We start from the raw sequence: 18,202 nt of genomic DNA on the forward strand, positions 1-18,202 counted from the left end.
TGGTGGGTGTGTGTTTTTGTGTGTGTGGTGGGTGTGTGTTTTTGTGTGTGTGGTGGGTGTGTGTTTTTGTGTGTGTGGTAGGTGTGTGTTTTTGTGTGTGTGGTGGGTGTGTGTTTTTGTGTGTGGTGTGTGTGTTTTTGTGTATGTGGTGGGTGTGTGTTTTTGTGTGTGTGGTGGGTGTGTGTTTTTGTGTGTGTGGTGGGTGTGTGTTTTTGTGTGTGTGGTGGGTGTGTGTTTTTGTGTGTGTGTGCTGGGTGTGTGTTTTTGTGTGTGTGCTGGGTGTGTGTTTTTGTGTGTGTGGTGGGTGTGTGTTTTTGTGTATGTAGTGGGTGTGTGTTTTTGTGTGTGTGGTGGGTGTGTGTTTTTGTGTGTGTGGTGGGTGTGTGTTTATGTGTATGCGGTGGGTGTGTGTTTTTGTGTATGTGGTGGGTGTGTGTTTTTGTGTGTGTGGTGGGTGTGTGTTTTTGTGTATGTAGTGGGTGTGTGTTTTTGTGTATGTAGTGGGTGTGTGTTTTTGTGTGTGTGGTGGGTGTGTGTTTTTGTGTGTGTGGTGGGTGCGTGTTTTTGTGTGTGTGGTGGGTGTGTGTTTTTGTGTGTGTGGTGGGAGTGTGTTTTTGTGTGTGTGGTGGGTGTGTGTTTTTGTGTGTGTGGTGGGTGTGTGTTTTTGTGTGTGTGGTGGGTGTGTGTTTTTGTGTGTGGTGGGTGTGTGTTTTTGTGTGTGTGGTGGGTGCGTGTTTTTGTGTGTGTGGTGGGTGTGTGTTTTTGTGTGTGTGGTGGGAGTGTGTTTTTGTGTGTGTGGTGGGAGTGTGTTTTTGTGTGTGTGGTGGGTGTGTGTTTTTGTGTGTGTGGTGGGTGTGTGTTTTTGTGTGTGTGGTGGGTGTTTTTGTGTGTGTGGTGGGTGTGTGTGTTTTTTGTGTGTGTGGGGGGGTGTGTTTTTGTGTGTGTGGTGGGGTGTGTGGTGTGTGTGTGTTTTTGTGGTGTGGTGGGTGTGGTGTTTTTGTGTATGTGGTGGGGGTGGTGTTTTTGTGTGTGGGTGGGTGTGGTGTTTGTGTGTGTGGTGGGTGTGGGGTTTTTGTGTGTGTGGGGGGGTGGGGTTTTGGGTGTGTGGGTGGGTGTGTGTTTTGGGGTGTGTGTGGTGGGTGGTGTGTTTTGTGTGTGGTGTGTGTGGTGGGTGTGTTTTTGTGTGTGTGGTGGGTGTGTGTTTTTGTGTGTGTGGTGGGTGTGTGTTTTTGTGTGTGGTGTGTGTGTTTTTGTGTATGTGGTGGGTGTGTGTTTTTGTGTGTGTGGTGGGTGTGTGTTTTTGTGTGTGTGGTGGGTGTGTGTTTTTGTCTGTGTGGTGGGTGTGTGTTTTTGTGTGTGTGGTGGGTGTGTGTGTTTGTGTGTGTGGTGGGTGTGTGTATTTTTGTGTGTGTGGTGGGTGTGTGTTTTTGTGTGTGGTGGGTGTGTGTTTTTGTGTGTGTGGTGGGTGTGTGTTTTTGTGTGTGTGGTGGGTGTGTGTTTTTGTGTGTGTGGTGGGTGTGTGTTTTTGTGTGTGTGGTGGGTGTGTGTTTTTGTGTGTGTGGTGGGTGTGTGTTTTTGTGTGTGTGGTGGGTGTGTGTTTTTGTGTGTGTGGTGGGTGTGTGTTTTTGTGTGTGTGGTGGGTGTGTGTTTTTGTGTGTGTGGTGGGTGTGTGTTTTTGTGTGTGGTGGGTGTGTGTTTTTGTGTGTGTGGTGGGTGTGTGTTTTTGTGTGTGTGGTGGGTGTGTGTTTTTGTGTGTGTGGTGGGTGTGTGTTTTTGTGTGTGTGGTGGGTGTGTGTTTTTGTGTGTGTGGTGGGTGTGTGTTTTTGTGTGTGTGGTGGGTGTGTGTTTTTGTGTGTGGTGGGTGTGTGTTTTTGTGTGTGTGGTGGGTGTGTGTTTTTGTGTGTGTGGTGGGTGTGTGTTTTTGTGTGTGTGGTGGGTGTGTGTTTTTGTGTGTGTGGTGGGTGTGTGTTTTTGTGTGTGTGGTAGGTGTGTGTTTTTGTGTGTGTGGTGGGTGTGTGTTTTTGTGTGTGGTGTGTGTGTTTTTGTGTATGTGGTGGGTGTGTGTTTTTGTGTGTGTGGTGGGTGTGTGTTTTTGTGTGTGTGGTGGGTGTGTGTTTTTGTGTGTGTGGTGGGTGTGTGTTTTTGTGTGTGTGTGCTGGGTGTGTGTTTTTGTGTGTGTGCTGGGTGTGTGTTTTTGTGTGTGTGGTGGGTGTGTGTTTTTGTGTATGTAGTGGGTGTGTGTTTTTGTGTGTGTGGTGGGTGTGTGTTTTTGTGTGTGTGGTGGGTGTGTGTTTTATGTGTATGCGGTGGGTGTGTGTTTTTGTGTATGTGGTGGGTGTGTGTTTTTGTGTGTGTGGTGGGTGTGTGTTTTTGTGTATGTAGTGGGTGTGTGTTTTTGTGTATGTAGTGGGTGTGTGTTTTTGTGTGTGTGGTGGGTGTGTGTTTTTGTGTGTGTGGTGGGTGCGTGTTTTTGTGTGTGTGGTGGGTGTGTGTTTTTGTGTGTGTGGTGGGAGTGTGTTTTTGTGTGTGTGGTGGGTGTGTGTTTTTGTGTGTGTGGTGGGTGTGTGTTTTTGTGTGTGTGGTGGGTGTGTGTTTTTGTGTGTGGTGGGTGTGTGTTTTTGTGTGTGTGGTGGGTGCGTGTTTTTGTGTGTGTGGTGGGTGTGTGTTTTTGTGTGTGTGGTGGGAGTGTGTTTTTGTGTGTGTGGTGGGAGTGTGTTTTTGTGTGTGTGGTGGGTGTGTGTTTTTGTGTGTGTGGTGGGTGTGTGTTTTTGTGTGTGTGGTGGGTGTGTGTTTTTGTGTATGTAGTGGGTGTGTTTTTGTGTGTGTGGTCGGTGTATGTTTTTGTGTGTGTGGTGGGTGTGTGTTTTTGTGTGTGTGGTGGGTGTGTGTTTTTGTGTGTGTGGTGGGTGTGTGTTTTTGTGTGTGGTGGGTGTGTGTTTTTGTGTATGTGGTGGGTGTGTTTTTGTGTGTGTGGTGGGTGTGTGTTTTTGTGTGTGTGGTGGGTGTGTGTTTTTGTGTGTGTGGTGGGTGTGTGTTTTTGTGTATGTGGTGGGTGTGTTTTTGTGTGTGTGGTGGGTGTGTGTTTTTGTGTGTGTGGTGGGTGTGTGTTTTTGTGTGTGTGGTGGGTGTGTGTTTTTGTGTGTGTGGTGGGTGTGTGTTTTTGTGTGTGTGGTGGGTGTGTGGTGGGTGTGTGTTTTTGTGTGTGTGGTGGGTGTGTTTTTGTGTGTGTGGTGGGTGCGTGTTTTTGTGTGTGTGGTGGGTGTGTGTTTTTGTGTGTGTGGTGGGAGTGTGTTTTTGTGTGTGTGGTGGGTGTGTGTTTTTGTGTGTGTGGTGGGTGTGTGTTTTTGTGTGTGTGGTGGGTGTGTGTTTTTGTGTGTGTGGTGGGTGTGTGTTTTTGTGTATGTAGTGGGTGTGTTTTTGTGTGTGTGGTGGGTGTGTTTTTGTGTGTGTGGTGGGTGTGTGTTTTTGTGTGTGTGGTGGGTGTGTGTTTTTGTGTGTGTGGTGGATGTGTGTTTTTGTGTGTGTGGTGGGTGTGTGTTTTTGTGTGTGTGGTGGGTGTGTGGTGGGTGTGTGTTTTTGTGTGTGTGGTGGGTGTGTTTTTGTGTGTGTGGTGGGTGTGTGTTTTTGTGTGTGTGGTGGGAGTGTGTTTTTGTGTGTGTGGTGGGTGTGTGTTTTTGTGTGTGTGGTGGGTGTGTGTTTTTGTGTGTGTGGTGGGTGTGTGTTTTTGTGTGTGTGGTGGGTGTGTGTTTTTGTGTATGTAGTGGGTGTGTTTTTGTGTGTGTGGTGGGTGTGTGTTTTTGTGTGTGTGGTGGGTGTGTGTTTTTGTGTGTGTGGTGGGTGTGTGTGTTTTGTGTGTGTGGTGGGTGTGTGTTTTTGTGTGTGTGGTGGGTGTGTGTTTTTGTGTGTGGTGGGTGTGTGTTTTTGTGTGTGTGGTGGGTGTGTTTTTGTGTGTGTGGTGGGTGTGTGTTTTTGTGTATGTGGTGGGTGTGTTTTTGTGTGTGTGGTGGGTGTGTGTTTTTGTGTGTGTGGTGGGTGTGTGTTTTTGTGTGTGTGGTGGGTGTGTGTTTTTGTGTGTGTGGTGGGTGTGTGTTTTTGTGTGTGTGGTGGGTGTGTGGTGGGTGTGTGTTTTTGTGTGTGTGGTGGGTGTGTTTTTGTGTGTGTGGTGGGTGCGTGTTTTTGTGTGTGTGGTGGGTGTGTGTTTTTGTGTGTGTGGTGGGAGTGTGTTTTTGTGTGTGTGGTGGGTGTGTGTTTTTGTGTGTGTGGTGGGTGTGTGTTTTTGTGTGTGTGGTGGGTGTGTGTTTTTGTGTGTGGTGGGTGTGTGTTTTTGTGTATGTAGTGGGTGTGTTTTTGTGTGTGTGGTGGGTGTGTTTTTGTGTGTGTGGTGGGTGTGTGTTTTTGTGTGTGTGGTGGGTGTGTGTTTTTGTGTGTGTGGTGGATGTGTGTTTTTGTGTGTGTGGTGGGTGTGTGTTTTTGTGTGTGTGGTGGGTGTGTGGTGGGTGTGTGTTTTTGTGTGTGTGGTGGGTGTGTTTTTGTGTGTGTGGTGGGTGTGTGTTTTTGTGTGTGTGGTGGGAGTGTGTTTTTGTGTGTGTGGTGGGTGTGTGTTTTTGTGTGTGTGGTGGGTGTGTGTTTTTGTGTGTGTGGTGGGTGTGTGTTTTTGTGTGTGTGGTGGGTGTGTGTTTTTGTGTATGTAGTGGGTGTGTTTTTGTGTGTGTGGTGGGTGTGTGTTTTTGTGTGTGTGGTGGGTGTGTGTTTTTGTGTGTGTGGTGGGTGTGTGTGTTTTGTGTGTGTGGTGGGTGTGTGTTTTTGTGTGTGTGGTGGGTGTGTGTTTTTGTGTGTGGTGGGTGTGTGTTTTTGTGTGTGTGGTGGGTGTGTTTTTGTGTGTGTGGTGGGTGTGTGTTTTTGTGTGTGTGGTGGGTGTGTGTTTTTGTGTGTGTGGTGGGTGTGTGTTTTTGTGTGTGTGGTGGGTGTGTGTTTTTGTGTGTGGTGGGTGTGTGTTTTTGTGTGTGTGGTGGGTGTGTTTTTGTGTGTGGTGGGTGCGTGTTTTTGTGTGTGTGGTGGGTGTGTGTTTTTGTGTGTATGGTGGGAGTGTGTTTTTGTGTGTGTGGTGGGTGTGTGTTTTTGTGTGTGTGGTGGGTGTGTGTTTTTGTGTGTGTGGTGGGAGTGTGTTTTTGTGTTAGCTTGTGTAACCGCACGTTCGTGTAGATGTTAGCGCGGCGCGCTACCAACCCGACAACGCTAGTTCGATTCCTGCTCATGGCCAACACCAGTGACGATCATCTCAACTGGTCCTGGGGAGACAAAGGCGGTCAGGCGTGGTGTTCGCCACCCATCCTTTCGTGCCGTGCCAGCCTTTATCGGTGCTCGCTAACAGCACTTGCCCCAACAGTTTGTGAAGGCTGTATGGGGGATCTTTGTTCTTTCTTTTGTGGTGAGTGTGTGGTGTGTGTGTCCGTGTGTGTGGCTGTGCCTTCAGGGATGCAAGCACTGCGGCGCGCCCGGCGTCACGAGAGTGACCCGAGTGACGCTACGCTCTGCGCCACGGCGACGTTAACCACAGGCGACCTGTGGAGAGCACTCAAGGATGTGCGGCCGAGTGCCATGAGAGAAGTGACCATCGACGTTCCCGCCGTAAGTTGTATTTTTGTCCCCACGTGTGTTTGCGTCGCGATGCGTCGCGATGCGTCGCGATGCGTCGCGATGCGTCGCCCTCATTGGCCCGGTCCCCTCGCGTCTCGAGGCTGCCGCCGACATGGTTCCCATTCTTTGTCTCTTCCCTGCTCTCATTCTGGTCTACCCGTCCGACTGTTTAATCCCATCCATGCTTTTCCACCACCGCAATCGCGCAGAGTTCAAGACGATGCTCACTCAACCGCTCGCCACACTGAAGGTCACAACACAAATCAATTCCACCCCAGACAATCATGCTTTGCCAGTGTGACACCATGTAAATCAAACTTGCATGTTATTTCACATCTGCCTTGAATCCCAATTGTTCAACCGACAGGTACAATGGGGAGACATCGGTGGGCTGGAAGACGTGAAGACGAGACTCAGGCAGGCCATAGAGTGGCCTCTGGCCCACCCCGAGGCCTTCATGCGGTTGGGTGTGACGCCTCCCCGTGGCCTGCTGCTCTATGGGCCGCCCGGCTGCTCGAAAACGATGATCGCCAGGGCCCTGGCGACTGAGAGCCACCTCAACTTCATCTCAATTAAGGTGCGTGGCTCTGCGTCCGCGTGTAAAGCTTGTCACGCCTGAGGAGCGTCGGTCAATCACACTTCGCCCTGTGAGTCTGCATCGTTTGGTGGATGGGAGCTATCATGCAAAGCAGAAGAAGAGGAGGAGTCTCTGCCAGGGAAAGCTGCAGAAACCTCGGGCGATATTTTTCCAGCAATCGGATCAGAATTAATGAAGGCACGGACGCAAATGGAGAAATGGTTTGAACCATGATAGATTTGTCGATGGCATGGGTAATTTTATAACTAAGAACCGGTGGAAATTGAGCAATTCAACTATTGAGTCGCTGAACAAACTTGGTCAGGCACAGCTGGGCTCAAGATGAATAAGAGCAGAACAAAAGTTACGCGCAAGGGGTTCGATGGACAACGGGGAATCGGCGTGGGAGGGACACAAATTCTAAGCGACTAAAACTATTTTTTTATTTTACCAGGTAAGGACCACTGAGCTATGTTGCTCTTTTTTCAGAAGCAACCTGGCCACAAATGATAGCTCAACGAAGTGGCTTATCATTTAGAGCAACCAAATACTCTAAAATCATGTTGATTCTAAAATATTGAGGGAAAACTGGAAGACCCGGAGAAAATCCACGCGACCAAGGGAAAGAGATGTGGAAACTCCAAATATTACAGGCGTCAGGGTCGGGATCGAACCCACGACCTGTATACTAAGCGCGGTAGTTGATATGACTGGAATGCCCATCAGAATGCGTACATCTGGGGCAATTGGTGAAAGGGGATTGCGTTTGTAACAATGAAATGAAGAGTGGGAGATTTGGCTGTGTTTTCGAGAAGTTATTTCTTTGTTTCGCATCGCTGTTGACTTGTTCACGTTTTTCTCAAGTCGACGGATGTCTTTCTACGTTGAAAAATGAACACATTGTACTGTACGTCCATTAACTGTGATTTTCCTTCGCAGGGTGCAGAGCTGCTCAGCAAATGGGTGGGAGAGTCAGAAAGATCAGTCAGAGAGGTAATGCTACATTGGTTTGTGAGTTCATTGATAAATAACTTATCAGTGGAGATATTTATGCCGCTAAAAATCATTGGATCCGATTGTTTTAATTTTTGATATTGTTTAATTAATTTTCACGTGTTAGTGTATGTTTTTAACTGCTTTTCCGATGTTTAATTCGTATCGCTTCGCTCAGGGAACTTGACCAGTGTAGACCCACTCTGATATTCTCGCTCCGGCCTAGGCTGCTGCATTCGCGCGTCCACTTGAAACGCTGCCTGGCTCCCGCATCTCTCACGTGTCTCCGCATGGCCACCACCTCCGCCCGGAGCCCTGGGACCCGCCCAGCACTCCCCCCATGCCAGTTGCCCATTTTAATCCTAGGAGACCGTTGCCACAGGGCTCCCTGTCGAACAAAACTGCACACTCTGTGCAAAGCTGCCCGACGTCTACCCGTATTCGCCCGGAGCGTTTCACCGTCACATTTGCATCATCGTGCCCCCCCCCCGCCTTGTGTGCTGCTGCTTCTCCAGGTGTTCCGCAAAGCACGTGCTGCGGCTCCCAGCATTCTCTTCTTTGACGAGATAGACGCGTTGGCCGGACATCGGGGAAGGTCAGACAACGTTCTGTATGATTTGATTTACACCAATATGTCTCCCCTCTTTTTACATTGTTTCGCTAAATGCTTGAGTCGCTTTATTGACACCGCTACCTGATTTTGTGTTGCCTCAAGCCCAGTCACTCGCGTCGCTGACAGAATTCGGTATCCGTCGTTGCACCTCTCGACATAAGCCGCGGTATTGGCACACAGCAGTAAACCAACGTGACATCTGCTCCGTTAACATTGTTGGTGAATGTTCTCCATGTGCGGAGAGTTCAACAAAGAGCACCTCTCCAAGTGTGCCTGCAGGCTCCGTTTATCGAATTTCTACTGGTGAACGGCTTGTGTGTATAAAAATGTTTTTAAAAATCTTAATCTGTTATCACTTTGCATTGAATATTAAATGGAGCCGACTACTCCAGCGAACCTGAGAGGGTGACCTCGTAGCACCTTGTTCTGTGTTTGCATCTCGCAGCTCTGCGGGCGGCAGCTCGGGCGTCTCCGACCGGGTCCTGGCTCAGATGCTCACGGAGATGGACGGCATCCAGCCGCTGAACGACGTCGTCATCATCGCGGCCACCAACCGTCCGGATGCAATTGACCAGGTATCGCCACCACTGCCACCGTGGGTTGTTAGGGCTATCTGATCATTCGTTGTCGGAAACAGAAAGGGTGTGCAGTAGACTCTTGATTATCCGTGTGCGGTTTATCCAATTTGCGGATTAACCGGGCACCTGAGATTTTGACATAAATTAATAACTCATGGATTTTCCCTTAAGCCCAAAGTAAGTATCTAAAATCAGTGATACATTGTTATTCTTGAAAATGTTTATTACAAGTCACGTGCTTAAACCGAACAAATATGTGCTCCGGTTAATCCGAAATCCACGCGATCGCCTTTACAGTACAACGGTGTGTGGAGTTTGATTGATGTTGATTGGCTTGGCTCTGCTGCTATCCACTTAGTGGCCTGGAGTCTTCTGCACAGGAGTAGGAAAGTGTTATCACTGACCACACGCATCGATCAGTCGGTTGTTAGTATTCGTTCTAAATTTTCTTAATTTAAACAATGGAAAATGGCGGAAAATGGATATTTTTGGATTAACCACGATTTTGAATTATCCGTGGCTCTCTTGCCTGTCATTAGCGTGGCTAATCGAGAATCTACTGTATGTTAATCAGCAGGAAAATACCAATACCACTTTGCAGGTTCCGCGTGTCCTGCATATCTCTTCTGCTGAGTTTTAGGGGTCGTGCTGCCACGCGTTTGTTTCAATGCGACGTCGCGACGTTTCGTCGCGGTGCCGAGCGGTCGCCGCCAGCGTCGCGGTGCCAAGCGGTCGCTGCCAGCGTCGCGGTGCCGAGCGGTCGCCGCAAGCGTCGTGCTGCCCTTGCCCCTCTTAGGCGCTGCTGCGTCCAGGACGGATCGACCGCATCTTGTACGTGCCACTGCCGGACTTTGCCGCGCGAGTGGAGATCCTGCGTTTCAGGCTGAGAGGGGTTCCGCTAGCACCCGACGTGTGCGTGGATGCACTGGCAAGAGACACGCATGGCTACTCCGGTGCTGAGGTAACGTTTCGCGTTGTTATCGTTTCATGTAACAACGCTTAAACTTTTAATACGTAATAAAAATCAATCCTTCGCATTTATATAATAACTAGCCAGAAGTACCCGGCATTGCCGGGGGGGGGGAAATATATTTCAAAACTTCTCTTAAAAACATAACATATATATACACAGGTACTAAGCTATTGTGAAAGCCCGGCCGTTCCGTTTGTTTGGCCATTTGGCCGTCAACAAAATTACAAGAGGCTTGAAAAAGTCCTGAATCAACAAGTAATAGAAAGTGGCGGGTTCGTGCGTCACGGCCCCCTACCTACCACCCACCCTGCACCCCGTCCGGGGTGTCAATATGCTCAAACATTGTTTGCATGTTTTTCCACAAGTATGCGTAGTTAATGCAGACTTGCAGACTTTTGATGCCTTGCAAAAGGTATCTGTTTGGTGTTTAAACATCTTAATACCTCCTGTTTTGTTGCCAGAAAGGGTGAAAACCAAATCTTATTTTTCATCACAATCGTACGTCTTAAACCGAACTTATCAGTTGTATCAACGCAACATCTAATCAGGGTTGCCACCTTTCCTGGTTTTTCCAGGTTAGTCCTCATGTTGAGTCAGCGAGCCATTTGAGGAAATCCTCGTCTTCCCTATGACAGGAAAAGTCCCTTTTTGTCATTGGCGCAATCACGCTCTCCGTTGACGACGTGTTGCGTTGTTTACTTGTCGTTGTTGTGCACGTGACAGTTGGTGTGCGTATGCCGAGAAGCTGCGATGTTGGCGCTCTCTGAGGATATGGCAGCAACGAGCATCGCGGTCAAACACTTCCACGGGGCTGTCAGCATCGTGACGCCTCGCATCTCGATGGACATGTTGCAGTACTACCGCGACTATCAGCAGCGCAGCGGCCTCCATCCACTTTAACACTGCCGCGGTGGTGAGATGTTAACTACCTCGCCTGGTATGCAGGAGGTCGTAGGTTCAATCCCGGCCCTGACGCCTGTATATTTGGAGTTTGCATATTCTCCTCGTGGTCACGTGGATTTTTCTCCAGGTCCTTCGGTTTTTCCCTCCACATTTAGAAACATACGTTTATAGTATTTGACTGCTGAAAATTTCCACATGATGATAAGCCACTTCGTTGAGCTATCATTTGTGGCCAGGTAAACTTCTGACAATGAGCTATATAACTCAGTCGGCCCTTACCTGGTAAAATAAAAAATAGATTCGTTTCAAGTGCTGCATAAATCCCCTGGGTCCGTCTGCACATGTTGATGGGCAACCTGGGAGACTGATGGACAGAGCGTTTTGTACAATTTATTCGGTTCACAAATAACTGTACGTGGTATGTTTTTTATTGTTTCGAGAGTGAAGTCAACTTGGGTACGCAAATATGATCCGAGTTAAATTCTACTGTAGCAAACGTGGGTGAAGGAGATCCGGAGAGAATGTATTCTGAATGGACAGATGGGCGATGTGTGTTGTGGTTGTTTATAATCGTGAAATAAAAGGCGAAACTACGTAAATTGCCAATTTCGCTCACCAAGTTATTTTAAACTGTACTGCTGCCCAGATTTGGAAAAGCCAAATGCAAATGAAAAATGTAATTTGGGCAGAAACTTACAGCGACTCCTACAGCTTCCCTATACAGTCGTTCCTTGGTTAACAGTGCCATGGTTAACGTTTTTTCGGTGAACGTTTCGCCTCCCATAGGACCCCATGGTTTCGACTCACGTTAACATTTTGACTAGCGGTACGTTTACGTTATGCACGTGGGCGCCAATTTCGGCCAATCCGAGCACTCGTAAGTGGGCTGAGCCATGCCCACAGCCAATTAGCGACACCCATTCATGAGCGGTTCGACCTCGGCTGGCTTTGTTTACATTATATACTTTGTTTTGGCAGTGGGAACAGCTCTTGCAGACTCTGTGATTTTTACTTATTTTCAACTTATAAGTGAATTCGATTATGTGATTTAGGTTAACAGTATTTTTTGTGGAACATTAAAAAGACTGTACTGCTGTGCCCTCTGGTGACATATGCAGTCCTTATTACATGTGTCCAGCAGAGGGCACACGTGGAACTGATGCCCAACAATTGTTGTGGAGAATAACACGTTCCTGCGGAGGGAGCTGGTAGGAACGTTGGGTTGCTCGGTCAATGGCCAGGGTCAACGGCGGCGTGGTGTATTCCGCAAATATGCCCGACTGTGAGAGCGGGCACAAGCCGGCGTGAGTAGGTTAAACGTTGAGTTTTATAAGGGCACCACGGGGTGATCAGCCCCTCCCCACCCAGCCCCACCCTCCCCACCCAGCCCCTCCCCACCCTCCCCACCCAGCAAAAAAATCGCGTAAATTGCGTGGCAAAGTAGAGGCAGCGACGCCACCCTTAAGTCCACTATTCCGTCTACACGCATGCTCTCACAAACAAGCAGATACACAGCCACATACAAACGAGACACCCAAACAATTGCATACAAATACTCTCCCACGCGCGCGCGCACACACGAAGTGTCATGAATAGACAAATAACAGACTGTTCCTGAGCAATCGAGGCTTCCCATTGCCAAACGTACAGACACCTTCTTGCGGTCATCCCCGTTCATGGCGGGTCTGTACGTGCGACCCGAGTGGTTGATTATCCAGACGGGCAGCAGAAGATTGGCCCGCCGTAGTGTTAGACGTCTACCATATTTGACAAGAGAGCTTCTCTTGCTCAAAGACATGGGAAGGCTGAAGGCTTGAGTCCACCCTGACAGAAAACTGGAGTTGGGGCACCCCTTAGGCGGTGGGTAGAATGTTACATGCTTTCCCCTGCAATTAAGCCGACTCCAGATTGTGCTGGTGGTTGCCCTTCCTGGGGATTTAGTTGGTGGGGTCGAGGGGGGGGCTCAGATGCTGGCCAATTCTCTGCCCCCCATACCAATGCCCAGATTTTTTGCAGCTTTCACAATCGCGGAGCAGCCCAAAAAATTAAATAATGTTTAGGCTCGGGGAGCTGAAATGTCAGAACATTGTTCCTGGATTGATAGATAATCTGCAAGGAATTGAAAATGTTCGTTAAACAGCAGCGTGTGACCGAGAGCTTACAAACAAGTTGGACATCAACGTCGCAGCTCTCCAGGAAACAAGACTGGCTCACACGGGATCGTTACACATTCCGTTGGCACGGCACAAGTGCTGACAAAACTCAACGAGCGCGGTATTGGCTTTGTCAGAAATACACTGTTGGAAAAACCCATAAACCAATCGCAACATCAGAGCGCATCATTGTCATTCCTTGTATCAACGACTGGGAGGCCTTGCTATGGTCATCAGTGCCGACACTCCAATCTTGACCTTGACATCCTATTTTGAGTTCATCGAGTCGTGTGCCAACAACATGGAAAGGAGTCTGTGTCGGCTGTTGGATGGGAGCTATCGTGCAAAGTGGAAGAGGAGAAGTCGCTGCCAGGGAAAGTCGCAGAAACCTGGACCGATATTTTTCCCGCAATCGGATCAGAGTTCATAAAGACACGGACGCAAATGGAGAAATGGGTTGAACCATGTCAGATTTGCCGATGACACAGGTCATTACAACTAACAACCGATGGAAATTGATCAATGAAAATATTAAGTCGCTGAACAAACGGTCTCGCACAGCTGGGCTCAAGATAAATAAGAAAAGAACAAAAGTTTTACGCAAGGGGTTCCATGGACAACAAGGAATCGGTGTGGGAAGGACGCAAACTATAAGCTACTAAAACTTTTTTTATTTTACCAGGTAAGGACCATTGAGCTATTCAGCTCTTTTTCAGAAGTGGCCTGCCCACAAATTATAGCTCAACGAAATGGCTTATTATGTGGACATTTATCGCAGCCACACACTCTAAACCAGTGGTTGTTAACCTGGGGTGCATGGACCTCCTGGGGAGGTGAGACACTTCCAGATTTTTTTACAATTAAGCGCGAGCACGTAAGTACAACTACTTTGTTTCATAAAACCTAAATTCATTAACATAAACAAAATTTACGACTGAGAACCAAATGGGGATGCAAGGCTGCAGTAAGTCAAGTACAGTGGACACTACCTTGCTTAATAACAGAGCAGATAGCCCAGTCTAGCTTTGAAGCTTTCGTGACTGCAGGAATCCATACTCTGGTTCTTTCGGTAAAGTCACGTAGGTATAAAATAAAATATTTATTTTACTGAAAGAACCAAGGAATATAGTAACCCCAGTGTTTAAGAGAGAGGCTTAACTTGAAAAACCCTTCAGGGATTCTCCTCCCAGTGGGCATTGATGGTTTAAGATACGTAGTTCATTCGGGCATTAGCCCCCCCCCCCACCCCGTCCTTACCCTAGAGCAGGGGCCGGCAACATGTGGCTCCGGAGCCGCATGTGGTTGCTCGTTAATGGACTGCAGTGCGGCTCTTGAAATTCGAAAATAATGCCTCTTGTTATTTTTAGTCGCCAACCCCTGGCTGGAAGTCCAGTTTACCATAAAAAATCCTGCTCACCATGGAAGTCTAGTTCACCATGGAAGTCCAGTTTACCATGGGAGTCCAGTTCACCATGGAAGTTTAGTTTACCATGAAAGTCCTGTTCACCATGGAAGTATAGTTTACCATGAAAGTCCTGTTCATCATGGAAGTCCAGTTTAAAGTGAGAGTCCAGTTCATCTTGGGAGTACAGTTTACCATGGAAGTCCAGTTTACCATAGGAGTCCAGTTCACCTTGGGAGTACAGTTCACCATGGAAGTACAGTTTACCATGTGCAGGGGTGGGCAATCTGCGGATCCGGAGCCGCATGCGGCGCTTCAAGTGACTGGCTTCGTGACGCTCTTCACCAAGGACCCCCCCCCCCTACCGTCTCTCCTCGTGCATTGCGGCTCTTTAAATGTTTATTTTTTTGACCGAATTCAAAAAATGTTTTTATCTTCTTGTTGTTTTGATTACCGATCCGATGTCCGAGTTCAGGAGGTAGACACCAGGGATGTAGAGTTTATTTAAACACATGGCATAGACAGTAAAAAAAACTTTGATAATTCATAATAAAGGTTTATGGGGTGTTAGATCGCGTCAGTCTAAATGTGTCGTTAATAATAAAGACCTCCCCCCCCACCCCATAGTCGTAACAGACTGTTGCGACACGAGAGGGTGGTGGTCAGCACCACGCCCGGCCGCCTTTGTCTCCACGGTGGCGATGTTTGCGCATTCCACCAGGTACTCATGAGGCCGAGTGGACCTAGGGGAGGCCCAGCACCCATTCAGATACTCGTCACTAGGTTATTTAACAGTCCCACAGCTGATCTTTAAAGGTGTGGAGCAGTGTTAGATATTGTTGGGTCTTTCGGTAAAGCCGCATTTTTATTACTTTTCTCTCTACGTGGCTTTACCGAAAGACCAAAGAATATGAATTCCTGCAGTCACGAAAGCTTTAAGTCAAGATCAGTGTTAGATACTTTACTTGGTAATGGTAGCAGCAGCAGCATTGGAAATGTGGCATGTACTTTGTTACTGCTGTTCAGCCATTCAGCGGCACTGAGCTGGGAAGAGATTAAGTTGTGTTCACAGGGGGGAGAACCAGTTCGAGAGCGAGTTGTTGATATTAACATTCCTGGTAGGAACGTTGGGTTGCTCGGTCAATGGCCAGGGTCAACGGTGGCACCACGTGGTGTATCCCGCAAATATGCCCGACTGTGAGGGCGGGCACAAGCCGGCGTGAGTAGGTTAAACGTTGAGTTTTATAAGGGCACCACGGGGTGACCGGCCCCTCCCCACCCAGCCCCACCCAGCCCCACCCCTCCCCACCCCCCACCCAGCCCCTCCCCACCCTCCCCACCCCCCACCCAGCCCCTCCCCACCCTCCCCACCCCCCACCCAGCCCCACCCTCCCCACCCTCCCCACCCAGCCCCACCCTCCCCTCTCCACCCAGCCCCACCCCTCCCATTATTGGATGCACGACGGACGGACGGACACAATAGTCCCCTGTGGGCTGGTGGTGTCACCAGGAGGTTCCTACACAGTACAAACATTGGTCACCCAGTGCCCGAAGTCCCAATTGGATCCCCTTGATGGCGCATGCAAATTGTGTCTAATTGATAGCGCATGCAAATTGATAGCGCATGCAAATTGTGTCTAATTGATAGCGCATGCAAATTGTGTCTAATTGCTAGCGCGACAATTACGGTGGTGGGGGAGGGGGGGAATGAGCCCCAGCACAGGCGGGCACACGACCCGCCGACGGGCGGGCTGGCTGGCGAGGGCAAGAGGCTGGGAACTCGACAAGGAACACGGCGCTCAGGTGAACGTCGTCCACGCTTGGGGGGGGTTCTTGGTTCGCGGTAGCGGGGGCGAGCTGCCGCTGAGAGCGGCTGCGGAGTGACTCGACCCCCCCCCCCCCCCCTGTGCGAGGTGCCGGGGAGAGTTTCCCCTGCGTACAATCTTTGCGTCTCCTCTCTCTGTGCCTGCTGCTCAATCCACACCCCCTACTGGACCAAACTTCCCCTTCACATTACGCAGTCACATTCGCTTATTAAGTTTTCGCTCAAAACCCACTCGTGTGTCCCGAAGCTCACCCCACGATCCCTTCAGTCTCCCACTCATAACCACCACCACCATTCCCTCTTCGTATTCTCATTCCACGGCTACCACTCGCCCCCCATTCATCATTACCGTCGTCAATTTCGCTTTAACCGAATTCGCGCATCATCACGGACTCGCTCCCATTGATTGCTTCGTCTCTCATTCATCCAATTCGCATCATCCTCCACCGTTACACACGCGTTGTTCACCCTTAACTCTCTACAGCGTCTTAAGGCGCTGTATAAATATTAGGATCAGGACCGCAGAGGTGACTCCTATTTGTAGTGCGATGTCTATTCGGGTCGAGTAAGCTTTAAAGGTAACTCGGACGCTCATCCGGTCTCGTCCAAGCACTAACAACATTCTCACAGGCATTTTTCGATCGCTGGCGCCGTAGAACTTCAGGACAGAGCCACGTCGAGGTGCCGTCCCTCCCCAGTGTCTCCACTTGCTGGTACGAGAGCGATCTCTAATAAAACACTGCCACTCAGTAAAGTTACTCTCCTCCCCAGTGTCTCCACTTGCTGGTACGAGAGCGATCTCTAATAAAACACTGCCACTCAGTAAAGTTACTCTCCTCCCCAGTGTCTCCACTTGCTGGTACGAGAGCGATCTCTAATAAAACACTGCCACTCAGTAAAGTTACTCTCCTCCCCAGTGTCTCCACTTGCTGGTACGAGAGAGATCTCTAATAAAACACTGCCACTCAGTAAAGTTACTCTCCTCCCCAGTGTCTCCACTTGCTGGTACGAGAGCGATCTCTAATAAAACACTGCCACTCAGTAAAGTTACTCTCCTCCCCAGTGTCTCCACTTGCTGGTACGAGAGCGATCTCTAATAAAACACTGCCACTCAGTAAAGTTACTCTCCTCCCCAGTGTCTCCACTTGCTGGTACGAGAGAGATCTCTAATAAAACACTGCCACTCAGTAAAGTTACTCTCCTCCCCAGTGTCTCCACTTGCTGGTACGAGAGAGATCTCTAATAAAACACTGCCACTCAGTAAAGTTACTCTCCTCCCCAGTGTCTCCACTTGCTGGTACGAGAGAGATCTCTAATAAAACACTGCCACTCAGTAAAGTTACTCTCCTCCCCAGTGTCTCCACTTGCTGGTACGAGAGAGATCTCTAATAAAACACTGCCACTCAGTAAAGTTACTCTCCTCCCCAGTGTCTCCACTTGCTGGTACGAGAGCGATCTCTAATAAAACACTGCCACTAAGTAAAGTTACTCTCCTCCCCAGTGTCTCCACTTGCTGGTACGAGAGCGATCTCTAATAAAACACTGCCACTCAGTAAAGTTACTCTCCTCCCCAGTGTCTCCACTTGCTGGTACGAGAGCGATCTCTAATAAAACACTGCCACTAAGTAAAGTTACTCTCCTCCCCAGTGTCTCCACTTGCTGGTACGAGAGCGATCTCTAATAAAACACTGCCACTAAGTAAAGTTACTCTCCTCCCCAGTGTCTCCACTTGCTGGTACGAGAGAGATCTCTAATAAACACTGCCACTAAGTAAAGTTACTCTACTAAACACCAACACCAACACCACCACGGGTTTATTATCCTCCAGAGTAGACTGGAGGGCAACCACTCTTGTTGGACTTTCTCGTGCCCGAGACCGCCGTGGAAACAGATTAGTGGTGAGGTGAGGGGGTGAGGTGAGGAGGGGGGTGAGGTGGTGAGGTGAGGGGGTGAGGTGAGGAGGGTGAGGTGGGGGGGAGGTGAGGGGGTGAGGTGAGGAGGGGGTGAGGTGAGGGGGTGAGGTGAGGGGGTGAGGTGAGGGGGTGAGGTGAGGAGGGGGGTGAGGTGGTGAGGTGAGGGGGTGAGGTGAGGAGGGTGAGGTGGGGGGGGAGGTGAGGGGGTGAGGTGAGGAGGGGGTGAGGTGAGGGGGGTGAGGTGAGGGGGGTGAGGGGGTGAGGTGAGGGGGTGAGGTGAGGAGGGGGTGAGGTGAGGGGGGTGAGGTGAGGGGGTGAGGTGAGGGGGTGAGGTGAGAGGGGTGAGGTGAGGGGGTGAGGTGAGGGGGTGAGGTGAGGGGGTGAGGTGAGGAGGGGGTGAGGTGAGGGGGGGTGAGGTGAGGAGGGGGTGAGGTGAGGGGGGGGTGAGGTGAGGGGGGGGTGAGGGGGGTGAGGTGCGGGGGTGAGGTGAGGAGGGGGTGAGGTGGGGGGGTGAGGTGAAGAGGGGGTGAGGTGAGGGGGGTGCGGTGAGGAGGGGAGCGGTGAGGGGGGTGAGGTGAGGGGGGTGAGGTGAGGGGGGTACGGTGAGGGGGGTGAGGTGAGGGGGGTGCGGTGAG

The 18,202-nt window shown here is 49.7% G+C and overlaps 2 protein-coding genes across 3 annotated transcripts in view; both read left to right on the plus strand.

The window, feature by feature from the left end:
* The window catches only part of AFG2A (AAA ATPase AFG2A), a 32,593-nt gene extending 21,720 nt beyond the window's left edge, over positions 1–10,873 (plus strand). Inside the window, exons 10-16 of the mRNA XM_076068682.1 lie at positions 5,474–5,628; positions 6,005–6,214; positions 7,154–7,207; positions 7,723–7,802; positions 8,266–8,395; positions 9,195–9,359; positions 10,095–10,873. Of these exons, the coding sequence (XP_075924797.1) occupies positions 5,474–5,628; positions 6,005–6,214; positions 7,154–7,207; positions 7,723–7,802; positions 8,266–8,395; positions 9,195–9,359; positions 10,095–10,271 (971 nt within the window). The 3' untranslated portion in view covers positions 10,272–10,873. The remainder of the gene's footprint in view (positions 1–5,473; positions 5,629–6,004; positions 6,215–7,153; positions 7,208–7,722; positions 7,803–8,265; positions 8,396–9,194; positions 9,360–10,094) is intronic.
* Positions 10,874–15,528: 4,655 nt separating this feature from the next.
* Positions 15,529–18,202, plus strand: part of FANCA (FA complementation group A) — a 137,790-nt gene continuing 135,116 nt past the window's right edge. Inside the window, exon 1 of one of the 2 annotated variants that reach the window (XM_032959126.2) lies at positions 15,529–15,632. The gene's annotated coding sequence lies outside the window, so the exon portion shown is untranslated. The remainder of the gene's footprint in view (positions 15,633–18,202) is intronic. The other variant, XM_076068687.1, reaches the window with a different exon arrangement.

Source organism: Petromyzon marinus, chromosome 22, assembly GCF_048934315.1.
Source record: "Petromyzon marinus isolate PM22_M1 ecotype Great Lakes invasive population chromosome 22, UKy_Petmar_22M1.pri1.0, whole genome shotgun sequence".
Taxonomy (NCBI): Eukaryota; Metazoa; Chordata; class Hyperoartia; order Petromyzontiformes; family Petromyzontidae; genus Petromyzon; species Petromyzon marinus.